Source organism: Schistocerca nitens, chromosome 2 (genome assembly GCF_023898315.1).
Source record: "Schistocerca nitens isolate TAMUIC-IGC-003100 chromosome 2, iqSchNite1.1, whole genome shotgun sequence".
Classification (NCBI taxonomy): domain Eukaryota; kingdom Metazoa; phylum Arthropoda; class Insecta; order Orthoptera; family Acrididae; genus Schistocerca; species Schistocerca nitens.
This window is the reverse complement of record NC_064615.1, coordinates 189011935-189028080: the sequence shown is the minus strand read 5'-3', so window position 1 is coordinate 189028080 and position 16146 is coordinate 189011935. Positions and strand designations below refer to the sequence as shown.

The following is a 16146-nucleotide window of genomic DNA, read 5'->3' as shown; positions in this document are numbered from 1 at the left end:
TTCCATAGTAAAAAGGCATCAGTTCATACACTCCCGTGACAGATATTTTGGAGGTGCAGAGTATTCGGCGTTCCTCATATCCTCGGCCTGAGCCCCTGTTGTTTTCGGTGCGCATTGTGTACTTTTCGCTCTGCGTTCTTGTAGACACCAGGCAACACGTGCCGCAGCCGTTATCTCATTCCCTGTACGGCTTTAACTCGGCAGGTGAACACGTTTGCGACATTGTTATCAAATTGGTGCAACTTAGTGGTTACGTTCGTCGAGGCCGTGTGCGCGCCGGTTCATTACTTGATTGTTTTGCCGCCTTCTCGAGTTCAGTCTGCAAGTGGTTGGAAGGTGACAGACCAATGCAATAACAGCAGTGTGCCCAACTTTGGAGTTCATAGTCCCTTCAGTCCTTGCAACAATCACCGCAAATAAACTCTTATGTTGGTAAAATAGTTTGAAGATTGTTACATTGCTACTAAACGGTAGAGCAGTCTACTACTTCAGATTTTATTCGAAGTAAGTCATAATTTACAGGTTATACGTTAGTTAATTATCACTATTAGATGTTCAATGGTGTGTTACATAGCAAATTAAGTACAAAATTCTCTGTTTCAACTCTTTTCCTATCATGAATTTTACAAAGTGGTTCAAATGGCTCTGAGCACTATGGGACTTAACTTCTAAGGTCATCAGTCCCATAGAACTTACAACTACTTAAACCTAACTAACCTAAGGACATCACACAGAGTTGCAGGATAGGATGTGCTGAGAACAACTGTTACGAAAAAAATTGTGTACATTGCGTTTTTCCGAGTTAACAAGCATTGAAATTACGCAACAAGGCCGTTGCGCACGCAAATTCAAACGGTCCGCCAGAGACGATGTCGCCAAACGTGTTCGCTTGGTTTCCTAAAAACGAACAAGAGAGCAATACAAAAACTGGACGTGAGTCGGTAGTAACGATCGAACTCGGACCGTTGGATGAACAGTCTCGTATGCTATCATTTACGCTACGAGAACAACTACCACTAATTGTACCTGGTGGGTCGCCTGAATTTGTGCGCGCAGCGGCCTGTTTGGTTAACTTCAACGCCAATTAATTCCGAAACGGCGCAAGGCAATAAATTTTTGCATTGAGATTTATTTCTCAGCGCATTCTACCCTGCAATGCAGTTACAAATATTTCAGACTGTTTCTGAGCATTCTGTGTAGAATGCATATGGCATTAACACTATGTGCTTTGCACAGTACGCTACGATCGCAGATTCGAATCCTGCCTCGGGCATGGATGTGTGTGATGTCCTTAGGTTAGTTAGGTTTAAGTAGTTCTAAGTTCTAGGGGACTGATGACCTCAGACGTTAAGTCCCATAGTCCTCAGAGCCATTTGAATTTTTTTTTCTTTTTTTCACAGTAGCACTGAAATGCTAACGGTATACATATCCAGGTATGTAGTACATTTCGTGCCACTTTCCCCATATTTGTTACAAGCCGAATTCATGGTGTTGGAATGCAATTTTAATGGCCAACAGTGTACTTGAAGTGATCCTAAAATGTAACTGGGCTTTGTATCATACATGAAGGCATCAAAAATCATGGGATAGCCATATGCACATATACAGATGGCGGTAGTATGACGTACTCGAGGTATAAAAGGACAGTGCATTGGCGGAGCTGTTATTTGTACTCAGGTTATGCATGTGAAAAGGTTTCTGACTTTGGTACGGTCGCATGATGGGAATTAACAGACTTTGAACGCTGTTTGTTAACTGGAGCTAGACGCATGGACATTCCTTTTCGGAAATCGTTAGGGAATTCACTATTCCGAGATCCACAGTGTCTAGAGTGTGCTGATAAAACCAGATTTCAGGCTGTAGCTCTCACCACTGATAAAGCATTGACCTATGGCCTTCACGTAACGACCGAGAGCAGCAGTGCCTGCATAAATCTGTCAGTGCTAACAGACAAGCAACACTGCGTGAAATAATCGCAGAAATTAATGTGGGCTGTATGACGAACGTATCCTTTAGGACAGTGCAGCGAAATTTGGCATCAATTGACTACAGCAGCAGATGAAAAAAATTTCTCTGAGCACTATGGGACTTAATTTCCGAGGTCATCAGTCCCCTAGAACTTAGAGCTTATTAAACCTAACTAACCTAAGGACATCACACACACCCATGACCGAGGCAGGATTTGAACCTGCGACCGTAGCGCTCGCTCGGCTCCAGACTGTAGCTCCTAGAACCACATGGCCACTCCGGCCGGCGAGTAGATGACGTGAATGCCTTTGCTAACAGCACGACATCGCCTGCACCGCCTCTCCTGGGCTCCTTTCCACATTGGTTGGACACTAGACGACTGGAAAACCGTGGCCTGGCGGATGAGTCCCGATTTCAATTGGTCATAGCTGATCGTGAGGTTCGAGTGTGGAGCAGATCCTGCGAGCTATAGACCCAAGTTGTCAACAAGGTACTGTGCAAACTGGTAGTGGTTCCATAAAGGTGTGGGTCGTGTTTACGTGTATCTGATCCGACCATTGACTGGAAATGGTTATGTTCGGCTACTTGGAAACCATTTGCAGCTGTTCATGGACTTCATGTTCCTAAACAAAGATGGAATTTTTATGGATGACAATTCGCCATGTTACTGTGCCACTGTTGAAGAACATTCTGGGCTATTCGACGAAATGATTTGGCCACCTAGATCGCCCAACATGAATCTCATCGAACATTTATGAGATATAATCGAGAGGTCAGTTCAAGCACAAACTCGTGCACCGGCAACACTTTGTCGGTAAGGCCGGTATTACACTATCAAATTTCTTTGTCCAATATCTTTGTCAAAGATACTTGATAGTGTAATAGGGATCTTTGACAAATGTCGTCCAATATTTGATCAAATCTAGGCCGAGGCCGTATATTTGATCAAAGAAATCGCTTGTCTTCTGTTCACTGCAATGCGATATGTTACCACGCGGAGCGCTAGCATCGCTGCAGCGTTCTGTCGTCTGTAGTGTTTTTATAACCATTGCCGGTAAATACAATTGGTGTGTGCCGACAACTACAGAATTAATAGAGATGTCTGAAGCTGATGAGGCGCTTTACAACGTGAGGCACCCTGAATACAAAAATAGATTAAGAAGATTGGAGACCTAACCTGACCTAACCTAAACTAACCTAACATAACCCTCTCCTGTAGCAAGCAATCGGAGTGTTATAGTGAGCCTGTCTTCTGAAGATGTAGCAGTTCTTAAGTGAAAATTGTGCTTTGTGATATGAGGATACACTTCATTGAGCACATACAGAAATGTATGCTCATCCATTCTTAAGTAATTGATGTACGACTTGACGTCTTCCACTGTAAGCTCACGTAACAAGTTTTGTTGAATGCTTTTATCGTGTCGTCGTAAAACCCATGGCTTCACCCAGATTAGATTAGTTTTTCGTTCCATAGATCCGTGCTGAGGAGATCCTCGTGGATGTGGAACATGTCGATTTTTTTAAGCTGAAATAAAAATACTAATAGTATGAATAAATACATCATTTGTTTCTATTAAAAATTTCGCCAATGGAGTAGAAGGAGTTGGCCAGTAGTAAGTCTTTCAGGCTCCTTTTAAACTGATAAACTGATCTTTATTTCTAACTAAATTTTTTATGTTTCCTGGCAAATTATTGAAGATGAGTGTTCCTGAGTAGTGGACCCCTTTTTGAACTAAAGTAAGTGCTTTTAAGTCCTTGTGCAGATCATTTTTGTTCCTGGTATTGTATGTATGAACTGAGTTGTTTGTTGGAAAAAGAGATATATTATTTACGACAAATTTTATTAAGAAGTAAATATACTGAGAGGCAGTAGTTAGTATACCCAGTTCTTTGAAGAGGTTTCTGCAGGAGGTCCGTGAATTTACTCCACAAATAATACGTATTACACGCTTTTGGACCTTGAAAACTTTTGTTTGACTTCAAGATTTACCCCAAAATATTATCCCATATGACATTATGGAATGAAAGTATGCAAGCTTTTTCATTTTTATGTTGCCTATGTCTGCTAACACTCGAATTGCAAATACAGATTTGTTAAGGCCTTTCTGCAGTTCTGTGGTGTGCTCCTCCCAACTGAATTTATTATCAAGTTGTAATCCCAGGACTTTTAAGACTGTCAACCTCGTATGTATGGTTCCATTTTTTCCCCTCACTTCTTTTCCGCATGTGCACACAATGCAATTGGAGTATGTAGAACTGCTGCAGTTAATAACAAGTTGTTGTCGGCCATCTTGAACTTTGACGAAAAATTTGATGACAGTGTAATACCCCTTGTAGCGCTACGTCAAAGATCTTTGTCAAATATATTGGACGGAATATTGGATCACATCTTTGATCAAATCTTTGACAAAGAAATTTGATAGTGTAATACCGGCCTAACGGACGGCTGTAGAGGGAACATGGCTCAATATTTCTGCAGGTGTCTTCCAGCGATTTGTGGAATCCATGCCACGTCGAGCTGCAAAAGGAGGTCCGACACGATCTTAGGAGGTATCCCATGACTCTTGTCACCTCACTGAATTGTCACATTCGTTTTCTCCTCAAACTGACGGGATTTTAACCACGCTCCTTTCATATGCTAGTCCAGTGTATTTACACTGCGCCGCAACACCATTTTTAACAAGACCTATCATAGATTTACATAATACACTGTACTCTTAAAGACTAACATAACATTAAATGGTAACACGTTTTTGTGTGGTTTTCTTGTGATTTGAGTCTCTACATAACTTTTGCAACCTACACGTCCAATTGATCTGGCTTACTGTAGTCTGACCTTGGTCAGCCTCTACAGTTTTTAACCCCCACGCTTCTCTCCTTTAACAAATTAACAATTACTTGATACCTCAGGATGTGTCTTATCAACCGATCCCTTGTTTTAGTGAAATTTTGCCATAATTTCTTTTTCCCCAGTTCTGTTCAGTAGCTCCTCATTACTTACAGGTCCTATCCATCTAATCTCCAGAAATCTTTCACAGCACCACATTTCAAATGTTTATGTTCAAACTGCTTATCGTCCACATTTCACAAAAGTAAAAGGCTACAACCCAGAGAAATATCTTCAGAAAAGACTTCCTAACACTTAAATTTATATTAAATGTTAATAAATTTCTGATTTTCAGAGACTTTCTCGCTATTGCAGTCTGCATTTCATATCCATTCTACTTCAGATACCATCAGTTATTTTGTTGGCCAAAAAGAAAAACTCACCTACTACTTTTAGTGTCTCATTTCCTAACGTACGTTTCTCAACATCGTCTGATTTAGTTGTATGACATTCCATTATACTAGTTTTACTTTTGTTGATAATCATCTTATAACATCTTTTCAAGATAATATCGTCCGCCCCGGTAGCTGAGTGGTCAGCGCGACAGAATGTCAATCTTAAGGGCCCAGGTTAGCTTCCCGGCTGGGTCGGAGATTTTCTCCGCTCAGGGACTGGGTGTTGTGTTGTCCTAATCATCATCATTTCATCCCCATCGACTCGCAAGTCGCCGAAGTGGCGTCAAATCGAAAGACTTGCACCTGGCGAATGGTCTACCTGATGGCAGGCCCTAGTCAAACGACATTTGCATTTGCAAGACAATATCCATGCCCTTCAACTGCTCATACAAATCTAGTGCCATTTCTGACAGAATTATAATGTCATCGGAAAATCTCAGAATTTTTGTTTCTTGTTCTTGAACTTTATTTTTCTTTCCAAATTTCTCCTTGAGTTTCTTTACTGCTTGCTCAATGTACAAATTGAATAACTTTGAAGAGAGATCACAATTCTGTCTTATACCCTTCTCAACCATGGCTTCCTTTCCATGCCCTTCGAATCTTATAACTGCAGTGTGGTTTTTGTACAAGTCGTATATAATATTTCCCTCTTGTATTTTATTCCTGTTATCTTTATAATTTCAAAGAATGTATTCCAGTTAACATACACAGTCCAGTGCTCCAGTCACATTAATGTGACCATCTGTCAAAAGCCTAAATAACCACTTTTTGCAGCGGGGACCGCAGCCAGACGTGCAGGGGAAGATTCAGTGAGGTTCTGGAAAGTACCGGCAGGGACGAGCCATGCCGACTCCACTGCCGTGGCCAGCTGCGCTGAGTTTCTCGGTTGAGGATCCACGGTGCGAACAGCACGATCGAAGTTGTCCCGCACATTCTAGATTTGGTTTAAACTCGGGGAGTCTGGTGGACAGGGGTGTACGGAAAAACTCACCCTGGTGCTCTTCAAACCACGCACGTACACTGTGAGCTGTGTGATACTTTGCGTTGTCCTGCTGGTAGGTGCCATCGTGCTCAGGAAAAAACAAACTGCATGTAGGGGCAGACATGATCCCCAAAGATTGATGCATACATGAGTTGATCTAGTGTGCCTTACAGAATGACGAGATCATGCAGGGAATGCCACTAAAACATTCTCCAGACCATAATGCTCCCTTCTCCGGCCTGGACTCTTCCGACGATTGTTGCACGCCAATGGCTCTCTGTCTAATGGAACTGTAGCCATCACAGCCAAATGTAGGTGTTGGCGTGCAGTGGAGGAATGTTGGACATGTATGGAAATTCTCAGGATGCGCTGTACTAAAACTCAGCCGTGATCTTCAAGTGTTTTATTATTCCCAGTTACAGTGCCGCATTCCTCTCTGTCTACATCACAGGGTCCTGCCAAGGACGCCACTTTGCTGTCTGCAAAACAGCTTGGCGCGGAATGGCTACCTCAGTGACCCATGCAACGTACTGCGACGTGCCGGTCGTGTACAGCCATGGAGTTTTGACGACGTCAGGATGTGCTGGCAGCCGACTCAGTGGTCTTCATCCCCGTTGCCTCAGCACCGCTCACTGGGGAGCCGTGAGGCAGCCCGCTGCATGCTTCTTCGCCGTCGTGGTTAATATCATGGCAATAACGGGCGCCTGCGATCCGACAGCCAAATCTGCGGCCCTCGCCTCAGGATGCCTCCGGCGTGTGTTTGGAGCCATCGAGTAGCCCACCGCTGGCTGGCTAAGGACTCCGCGTTGGCCTCAGAGGGCCGAACCAGTGACGTGACGTGGACTGGAATGCCGGTGCCCCATCTGCTGCTGCGTGTAGCCGGTGGTGTGACATGCCCCGCCATCCAGGAGAGCTGCCACGCTCGAATCCACCTCATTAGAAAACCGGCACCTCTTTATACACTCCTGGAAATTGAAATAAGAACACCGTGAATTCATTGTCCCAGGAAGGGGAAACTTTATTGACACATTCCTGGGGTCAGATACATCACATGATCACACTGACAGAACCACAGGCACATAGACACAGGCAACAGAGCATGCACAATGTCGGCACTAGTACAGTGTATATCCACCTTTCGCAGCAATGCAGGCTGCTATTCTCCCATGGAGACGATCGTAGAGATGCTGGATGTAGTCCTGTGGAACGGCTTGCCATGCCATTTCCACCTGGCGCCTCAGTTGGACCAGCGTTCGTGCTGGACGTGCAGACCGCGTGAGACGACGCTTCATCCAGTCCCAAACATGCTCAATGGGGGACAGATCCGGAGATCTTGCTGGCCAGGGTAGTTGACTTACACCTTCTAGAGCACGTTGGGTGGCACGGGATACATGCGGACGTGCATTGTCCTGTTGGAACAGCAAGTTCCCTTGCCGGTCTAGGAATGGTAGAACGATGGGTTCGATGACGGTTTGGATGTACCGTGCACTATTCAGTGTCCCCTCGACGATCACCAGTGGTGTACGGCCAGTGTAGGAGATCGCTCCCCACACCATGATGCCGGGTGTTGGCCCTGTGTGCCTCGGTCGTATGCAGTCCTGATTGTGGCGCTCACCTGCACGGCGCCAAACACGCATACGACCATCATTGGCACCAAGGCAGAAGCGACTCTCATCGCTGAAGACGACACGTCTCCATTCGTCCCTCCATTCACGCCTGTCGCGACACCACTGGAGGCGGGCTGCACGATGTTGGGGCGTGAGCGGAAGACGGCCTAACGGTGTGCGGGACCGTAGCCCAGCTTCATGGAGACGGTTGCGAATGGTCCTCGCCGATACCCCAGGAGCAACAGTGTCCCTAATTTGCTGGGAAGTGGCGGTGCGGTCCCCTACAGCACTGCGTAGGATCCTACGGTCTTGGCGTGCATCCGTGCGTCGCTGCGGTCCGGTCCCAGGTCGACGGGCACGTGCACCTTCCGCCGACCACTGGCGACAACATCGATGTACTGTGGAGACCTCACGCCCCACGTGTTGAGCAATTCGGCGATACGTCCACCCGGCCTCCCGCATGCCCACTATACGCCCTCGCTCAAAGTCCGTCAACTGCACATACGGTTCACGTCCACGATGTCGCGGCATGCTACCAGTGTTAAAGACTGCGATGGAGCTCCGTATGCCACGGCAAACTGGCTGACACTGACGGCGGCGGTGCACAAATGCTGCGCAGCTAGCGCCACTCGACGGCCAACACCGCGGTTCCTGGTGTGTCCGCTGTGCCGTGCGTGTGATCATTGCTTGTACAGCCCTCTCGCAGTGTCCGGAGCAAGTATGGTGGGTCTGACACACCGGTGTCAATGTGTTCTTTTTTCCATTTCCAGGCGTGTACATGGCGAACTCTGCACTGACACGAGCAATTCTGGTGTATAACGTCTGTACTGCAGTAAACTGCAGTCTGTGTTTACAAGTTGAAGTACTAACGTAGATCATTCCTTACCAAATCGAGTTGTGCCCAGTTACGAAGCTTACAGACGTGATTTCCGTGTATGGACAAGCAAGTGGACGCAACACGGAAGCAGAAAAGTTGTACAGGAACAAATGTCCGCGTAGAAATACCAATCTCACATCATGTTTCCAAGACTGTTCCAGCGATTAAGTGAACCAGGGCAATTGCTATTACATTAAAACGACCGAGTAGGACGACGAATTACACGGTCTCCCGGCTTAGAAGTTGCAGTGCTTGTTTGAGTGGATGAAACGTCTGCAATCAGCACATGAATGAATTTGTCACAAAGTATTGTGTGGCGAGTAAAATGGAACTGTAGCTACACCCTTACCATCCACAGAAGGTGCATACTTTGATTCTTGCTGACTTTAGACCTCCTTTAGCGTTTAGCCAATGATTATTGCAGCGCCTTACAGTCGATCCACACATTACTGCGTATGTAATTTTCACGGATGAGGCCTGTTTCGACAGTGACGAGATGCTAAATAGACGTCATGTTTGGGCCGATGAGAATCCCCATGCTACAGTTGTGAAGAGCCATCAACACAAATTATCTGTCAGCGAGTGGGCAGGCGTAGTCAGTGATTATATACTAGGCCCGTCTCTTCTTCCTCCCCTCTTAAATGCCCCAGCGTACACAGTTTTTGTTGGAGACATACCACACAGGTTTCTGGATCATATCCCACCTGTTATTCGCCAACGGATGCGGTTTCAAAATGACAGACCCCACCACACTTTGGTTTGACGGTTCGTGAACACATGAATCAGACATTCTCTGAAAAGTGGATCGGCAGAGGACGTCCTGTTCCGTGACCACAACCATCACTTGATCTGTCCCCACTTGATTTCTTCTTGTGGGGTCACGTGAAAAGTTTTATGTACGAGACGCCTGTCAGGACTGAAGAGATTATCCTGGCAAGAATTCTCACTTCTTGGGACATTCCAGACGACACCTGGGATATTAAACGGTTCAGTCACATTAAATGTCCGCAACTCGTGGTCTCGCGGTAGCGTCCTCGCTTCCCGAGCACGGGGCCCGGGTTCGATTTCCGGCGGGTCAGGGATTTTCACCTGCCCCGAGACGACTGGATATTGTTGTGTTGTCTTCATAATCATCATTCGTCCCCATTGCGGTCGGAGGAAGGTAACGGCAAACCACCTCCATTCGGACCTTGCCTAGTACGGTGGTGCGGATCTCCCGCATCGTTCCCCTACGCTCTGTCAAGAAGCGTGATACTTCATTTCCAGTCACGTTCATGTGACCACGATGTTTGACTCAACGTGCAACAACCATTCACAGACTCAGGCGGCATCATTATCAATGGAGGATATTAAAGCGTGTCATAGAGGGGGGGGGAGCGGAAACGGAGCGATTTTCTGACTTCCAAAAGCACATGATCATTTTCTTTCGGACAGTTGGTGGAAGAATTTCTGAAACTGAAAGTTCGCCCTGGTTAAAGTATGCCGTGCATTGCAAAATTGCAGTATCCAAAACAGTAGGCGATACAGCTGTGATGCACCACAGGCCATAGATGACTGGGGTGAACTACGGCTGCGGAGATGAGCAACTGTTGAGCAACTGACCGCCCAGACGAAACAAGGCGCTACCAGCAGTCTCCCCTCAACGACAATTCAGCAAACGTTGCTGTGTATGGGCCTCTGCAGCAGACACCAGGTTCATGTACGCTGTTCATTGGAGACAAAGGCTGGAATTTGCATGTCAATACCATACTGAACGTCCACTAAGTGGCGACAGGTGGCCTTTTCAGATGAATCAGTTTTATACTCCATCGGACAGATGGCCTTGGCAGGTATGCGTGAAACGTCCGAAAGCAAACATCCTGCAACAATCGTCCAGGCCGGAGGAGGGAGCGTTATGGGCTGGATAATGTTTTTGTGGCATTCCCTGGGTGGTCTCGTCATTTAGGAAGACACAATGTATCAACACAAGTACGCGTCTATCCTTGGGGACCGTGTCCACCTCTACGTGCAGTTTGTTTCTCCTCGGAACAATGTCATCTACCAGCTGGGCAATGCAACATGTCACGTACCTCGCAGTGTATGGTTCGAAGAGCATCAGGATGAGTGTACTGTACTCCAGTGGCCCCCAAAATCTCCCGATTTAAACCCAATTCAAAATCTGTGGGACGATCTCGATCAGGCTATAAACGCCATGCATCCTCAGCCAAGAAACTTACCATAGCTGACCACGGCACTGAATTCGGCAGGGCTGCATATCCCTGTCGTTACCTTCCTGAACCTCAATGACTTTCTTCCTGCACTTCTCGCAACAGTCCGCGCTGCAAAACGTGATTATTGAGGCTTTTGACAGGGGATCACATTAATGTGACTGAACAGTGTAGAACGACTATAACAGAACTTTATGCGACGATGCCATGTCTGCAGTGACACTGAGAGACACCTTTTTCAGTAAATTTTGCAAATGTAGCAGCTTCTGAAACTTGTACAGATGAACTGAAGTGATTATTACTGCTTCGTGGAGTTAGGATTATCGGACTCTCTGGCATCAAGCTACGCGCCCTGTTTCTAGCCCATCAACACGGGAAATTATCTGGGGGTATTGGGGAGTATTCAGCGGGAGTTCTGTACGTCATGATCATGATTCATATGTTGGAACCCTTAGTTTGAGCCTTGCGCAAGGCTAAGGCGGAACTAGGGTAGATTTCCACTTACAACTTTCGATTCGGTCGTTTCCGGATCAAACTGATACATTTACCGTTCTCCATAATCCCTGAGAGTCTGTATCATCACCACGGAATTACTATGTTTACGATGGTATCATCATCACGGAATCACCTTGTTTATGATGATGCCGGCCGGAGTGGCCTAGCGGTTCTGGCGCTACAGTCTGGAACCGCGCGACCGCTACGGTCGCGGGTTCGAATCCTGCCTCGGGCATGGATGTGTGTGTTGTCCTTAGGTTAGTTAGGTTTAAGTAGTTCTAAGTTCTAGGGGACTTATGACCTCAGCAGTTGAGTCCCATAGTGCTCAGAGCCATTTGAACCATTTTTTTGGTTCTAGGCGCTACAGTCTGGAACCGCGCGACCGCTACGGTCGCAGGTTGGAATCCTGCCTCGGGCATGGATGTGTGTGGTGTCCTTAGGTTAGTTAGGTTTAGGTAGTTCTAAGTTCTAGGGGACTGATGACCTCAGAAGTTAAGTCCCACAGTGCTCAGAGCCATTTGAACCATTTTTACGATGATGGCAGCACATTCGTCATACAGTCTTCGTTGAATACAAGTACTTTAAATTTTCCCCAGATGATTTCCCAAGAACAACGTCGTCTTTCTTCCAAAGATTCTCATTTAAGCATCTGTGTTACACCTTGATGCTGTACCTTCCTGTTACGATACTAGCAGCACATCTCTGAAATCTAATTTGTGTAATGTATTTAATATCTAAGCTTTCAACACGTTCATTTGTCCCAACAACAGACGAACAGTTCCTATACAATTTAAAGTGCTGATTTACTCTTACCAGTCTCATAAACGGACGTAGAATATTTGCAAAAACCAATCAGAACAGTAAATATTCTGTAGTGCTTTAAAAATGGTTCAAATGGCTCTGAGCACTATGGGACTCAACTGCTGTGGTCATAAGTCCCCTAGAACTTAGAACTACTTAAACCTAACTAACCTAAGGACAGCACACATCACCCAGCCATCACGAGGCAGAGAAAATCCCTGACCCCGCCGGGAATCGAACCCGGGAACCCGGGCGTGGGTAGCGAGAACGCTACCGCACGACCACGAGATGCGGGCTGTAGTGCTTTACCTTGTACCAATATCTTACCAAGAATAAAAACTAAAACATGGATATCGAGATAGATGATTGAACAAGAAGCGTAATGTTTCGTGTAACGGTATCTTGTGCTGATGTTGTTCTTGCTGTTGTGCAGGATGCAGCCGGTGGTGGTGGGCGCCGTGAAGTGGGCGTCCCGTTACGTGACAGTGGAGCCGCTCATGTTCCTATACTACGTGGCCACTACCATCTCCACCGTGGTCACCCAGAACCTCATGATCTACAAGGTGAGTCCACCCACAAGGACATTATCCACACTATCATCTCCACCACGTGCATGCAAAACTTCATGAAATGCTGCGAGGTGAGCCCTCATCCGGGACAAAATACACCCCACCATCACCATTCTGGTCCCCTGGAGCCTCACGACTAGGGAATAGATTTTTATGTGCTAAAAACTTTAAAATATTTTAATTTGTTGTATAAGAAAAATATAAAAAATTGCATACAAATAGGAAAATATTTTTTTTCACTATTACAAAATTTTAAATACTTATGTTAATAAATCACTCACATGTCATGCTGACGCAGTGCTGGATTGAAAAACTCACTGTTGCAGTGAACTACGAAAATTTTCTTCAAGTTTTCCTCGCATACCGATGTCAGTTGTCTTGAAACAATGCACACTGGCGGCATAAGAACTTTTCAGCATCACATGATGATAGTCTTGCACATTTCATCAAAGGGAAGTTACTGGCACACACATTTTCAGGTTCACCAACATATACTTCTCCTTTCAAAACCTTGGAAATTTTACACATAATATGAAATCCATCATTCTTTTCGAGCACATTTTTAAATTTCTGTTTAACAGCTTCCACTTTTAGACGTTTGTGTGAGTTAATTTTTTTCTGAATGTCATGCACTTCATTGACTGAACTGTGCCCTTTTCCAATCCTAGCGTTCCAAAGGATTGGAAAAGGGCACAGGTCATCCCCGTTTTCAAGAAGGGACGTCGAACAGATGTGCAGAACTATAGACCTATATCTCTAACGTCGATCAGTTGTAGAATTTTGGAACACGTATTATGTTCGAGTATAATGACTTTTCTGGAGACTAGAAATCTACTCTGTAGGAATCAGCATGGGTTTCGAAAAAGACGATCGTGTGAAACCTAGCTCTCGCTATTCGTCCACGAGACTCAGAGGGCCATAGACACGGGTTCCCAGGTAGATGCCGTGTTTCTTGACTTCCGCAAGGCGTTCGATACAGTTCCCCACAGTCGTTTAATGAACAAAGTAAGAGCATATGGACTATCAGACCAATTGTGTGATTGGATTGAAGAGTTCCTAGATAACAGAACGCAGCATGTCATTCTCAATGGAGAGAAGTCTTCCGAAGTAAGAGTGATTTCAGGTGTGCCGTAGGGGAGTGTCGTAGGACCGTTGCTATTCACAACATACATAAATGACCTTGTGGATAACATCGGAAGTTCACTGAGGCTTTTCGCGGATGATACTGTGGTATATCGAAAGGTTGTAACAATGGAAAATTGTACTGAAATGTAGGAGGATCTACAACGAATTGACGCATGGTGCAGGGAATGGCAATTGAATCTCAATGTAGACTAGTGTAATGTACTGCGAATACAAAGAAAGAAAGATCCTTTATCATTTAGCTACAATATAGCAGGTCAGCAACTGGAAGCAGTTAATTCCGTGAATTATCTGGGAGTAGGCATTAGGGGTGATTTAAAATGGAATGATCATATAAACTTGATCGTCGGTAAAGTGGATGCCAGACTGAGATTCATTGGAAGAATCCTAAGGAAATGCAATCCGAAAACAAAGGAAGTAGGTTACAGTACACTTGTTCGCCCACTGCTTGAATATTGCTCACCTGTGTGGGATCCGTACCAGATAGGGTTGATAGAAGAGATAGAGAAGATCCAACGGAGAGCAGCGCGCTTCGTTACAGGATCATTTAGAAATCGCGAAAGCGTTACGGAGATGATAGATAAACTCCAGTGGAAGACTCTGCAGGAGAGACGCTCAGTATCTCGGTACGGGCTTTTGTTGAAGTTTCGAGAACATACCTTCACCGAGGAGTCAAGCAGTATATTGCTCCCACCTACGTATATCTCGCGAAGAGACCATGAGGATAAAATCAGAGAGATTAGAGCCCACACAGAGGCATACCGACAATCCTTCTTTCCACGAACAATACGAGACTGGAATAGAAGGGAGAACCGATAGAGGTACTCAAGGTACCCTCCGCCACACACCGTCAGGTGGCTTGCGGAGTATGGATGTAGATGTAGACTGTCTAAGTTAATAAGTTGGTTGATGTTTCCAATATTTTGATAGAGTAAAACAAAAATATCAAATTTGCAGATACGTAAGACAGTTCATATTTTAGTGTACTGTTTCTGAATAAGTTCTGAAGAATGTCAACTGAAGAGGAGTCATCCTTGTTTAGTTCCTCAATCACCGATCTATAGTTTTCAATATTGTTTGCATAATACACTGCTACATTTAACAATGTCCCACAACGAGTAATTGTGGGTCTACGTGGAAACGTAAAATGTGGAGTTTTGGCTCTGAACAAATCAATTCTTGTTGACACTTTCACAAACACCTTCTTGCCACTTGAGATCAATTTGTCCACTTTAGGATACAATGTATGTATCTGCTCACATTGTCTAAATCATATACTGCACAAATTACGTATGTCATGTGTGGAAGCTTCAGAAAGGCCTTCGGCTGCCTTCTTCATTTATGGAGCAGCAGCAGTAACTGAGGGTAAAAGACTATCAAATTTCACCCTTTTCGGCCATAACAACTCCGTAAATTCATTGAATAAACGAGCCATTGTTAAGTTATTCAAATATAATACTTCTTTACATGCTAATAGGAAACGCCGTTCGGAAACTGTATCACCATTTTTTAGCACACCTACCACAACATTTCACACTTTCCTACCGCTAGTGTCTGGTGATTTCTCAATGCGTACTCAGTTTTTTTTTTTAATGTTCACGCTCTGCTCTGACCTTTCTTAGCATTTCTTTGTAACAGGCAGGCAAATGCAATTATATTATTGTTGATTCTTCTGGTGTTTCAAAATTTGTATATTTTGTAAGAAAATTTCTAAGCTCTGGACCTCTCAGTTTATATAAAGAAACATCACACGAAAAAAAGTGTTGCATAAATCTACAAAATATTCGGAACTTATTGAAACTACACTCCTGGAAATGGAAAAAAGAACACATTGACACCGGTGTGTCAGACCCACCATACTTGCTCCGGACACTGCGAGAGGGCTGTACAAGCAATGATCACACGCACGGCACAGCGGACACACCAGGAACCGCGGTGTTGGCCGTCGAATGGCGCTAGCTGCGCAGCATTTGTGCACCGCCGCCGTCAGTGTCAGCCAGTTTGCCGTGGCATACGGAGCTCCATCGCAGTCTTTAACACTGGTAGCATGCCGCGACAGCGTGGACGTGAACCGTATGTGCAGTTGACGGACTTTGAGCGAGGGCGTATAGTGGGCATGCGGGAGGCCGGGTGGACGTACCGCCGAATTGCTCAACACGTGGGGCGTGAGGTCTCCACAGTACATCGATGTTGTCGCCAGTGGTCGGCGGAAGGT

General features: G+C 45.3%; 1 protein-coding gene across 1 annotated transcript in view; it reads left to right on the top strand.

Annotated features, from left to right (window-relative positions):
• LOC126234909 (solute carrier family 46 member 3-like) overlaps positions 1–16146 on the top strand; it is a 239534-nt gene that overhangs the window by 67756 nt on the left and 155632 nt on the right. The window contains exon 2 of the mRNA XM_049943649.1: positions 12653–12782. Coding sequence (XP_049799606.1) covers positions 12653–12782 — 130 coding nt within the window. The remainder of the gene's footprint in view (positions 1–12652; positions 12783–16146) is intronic.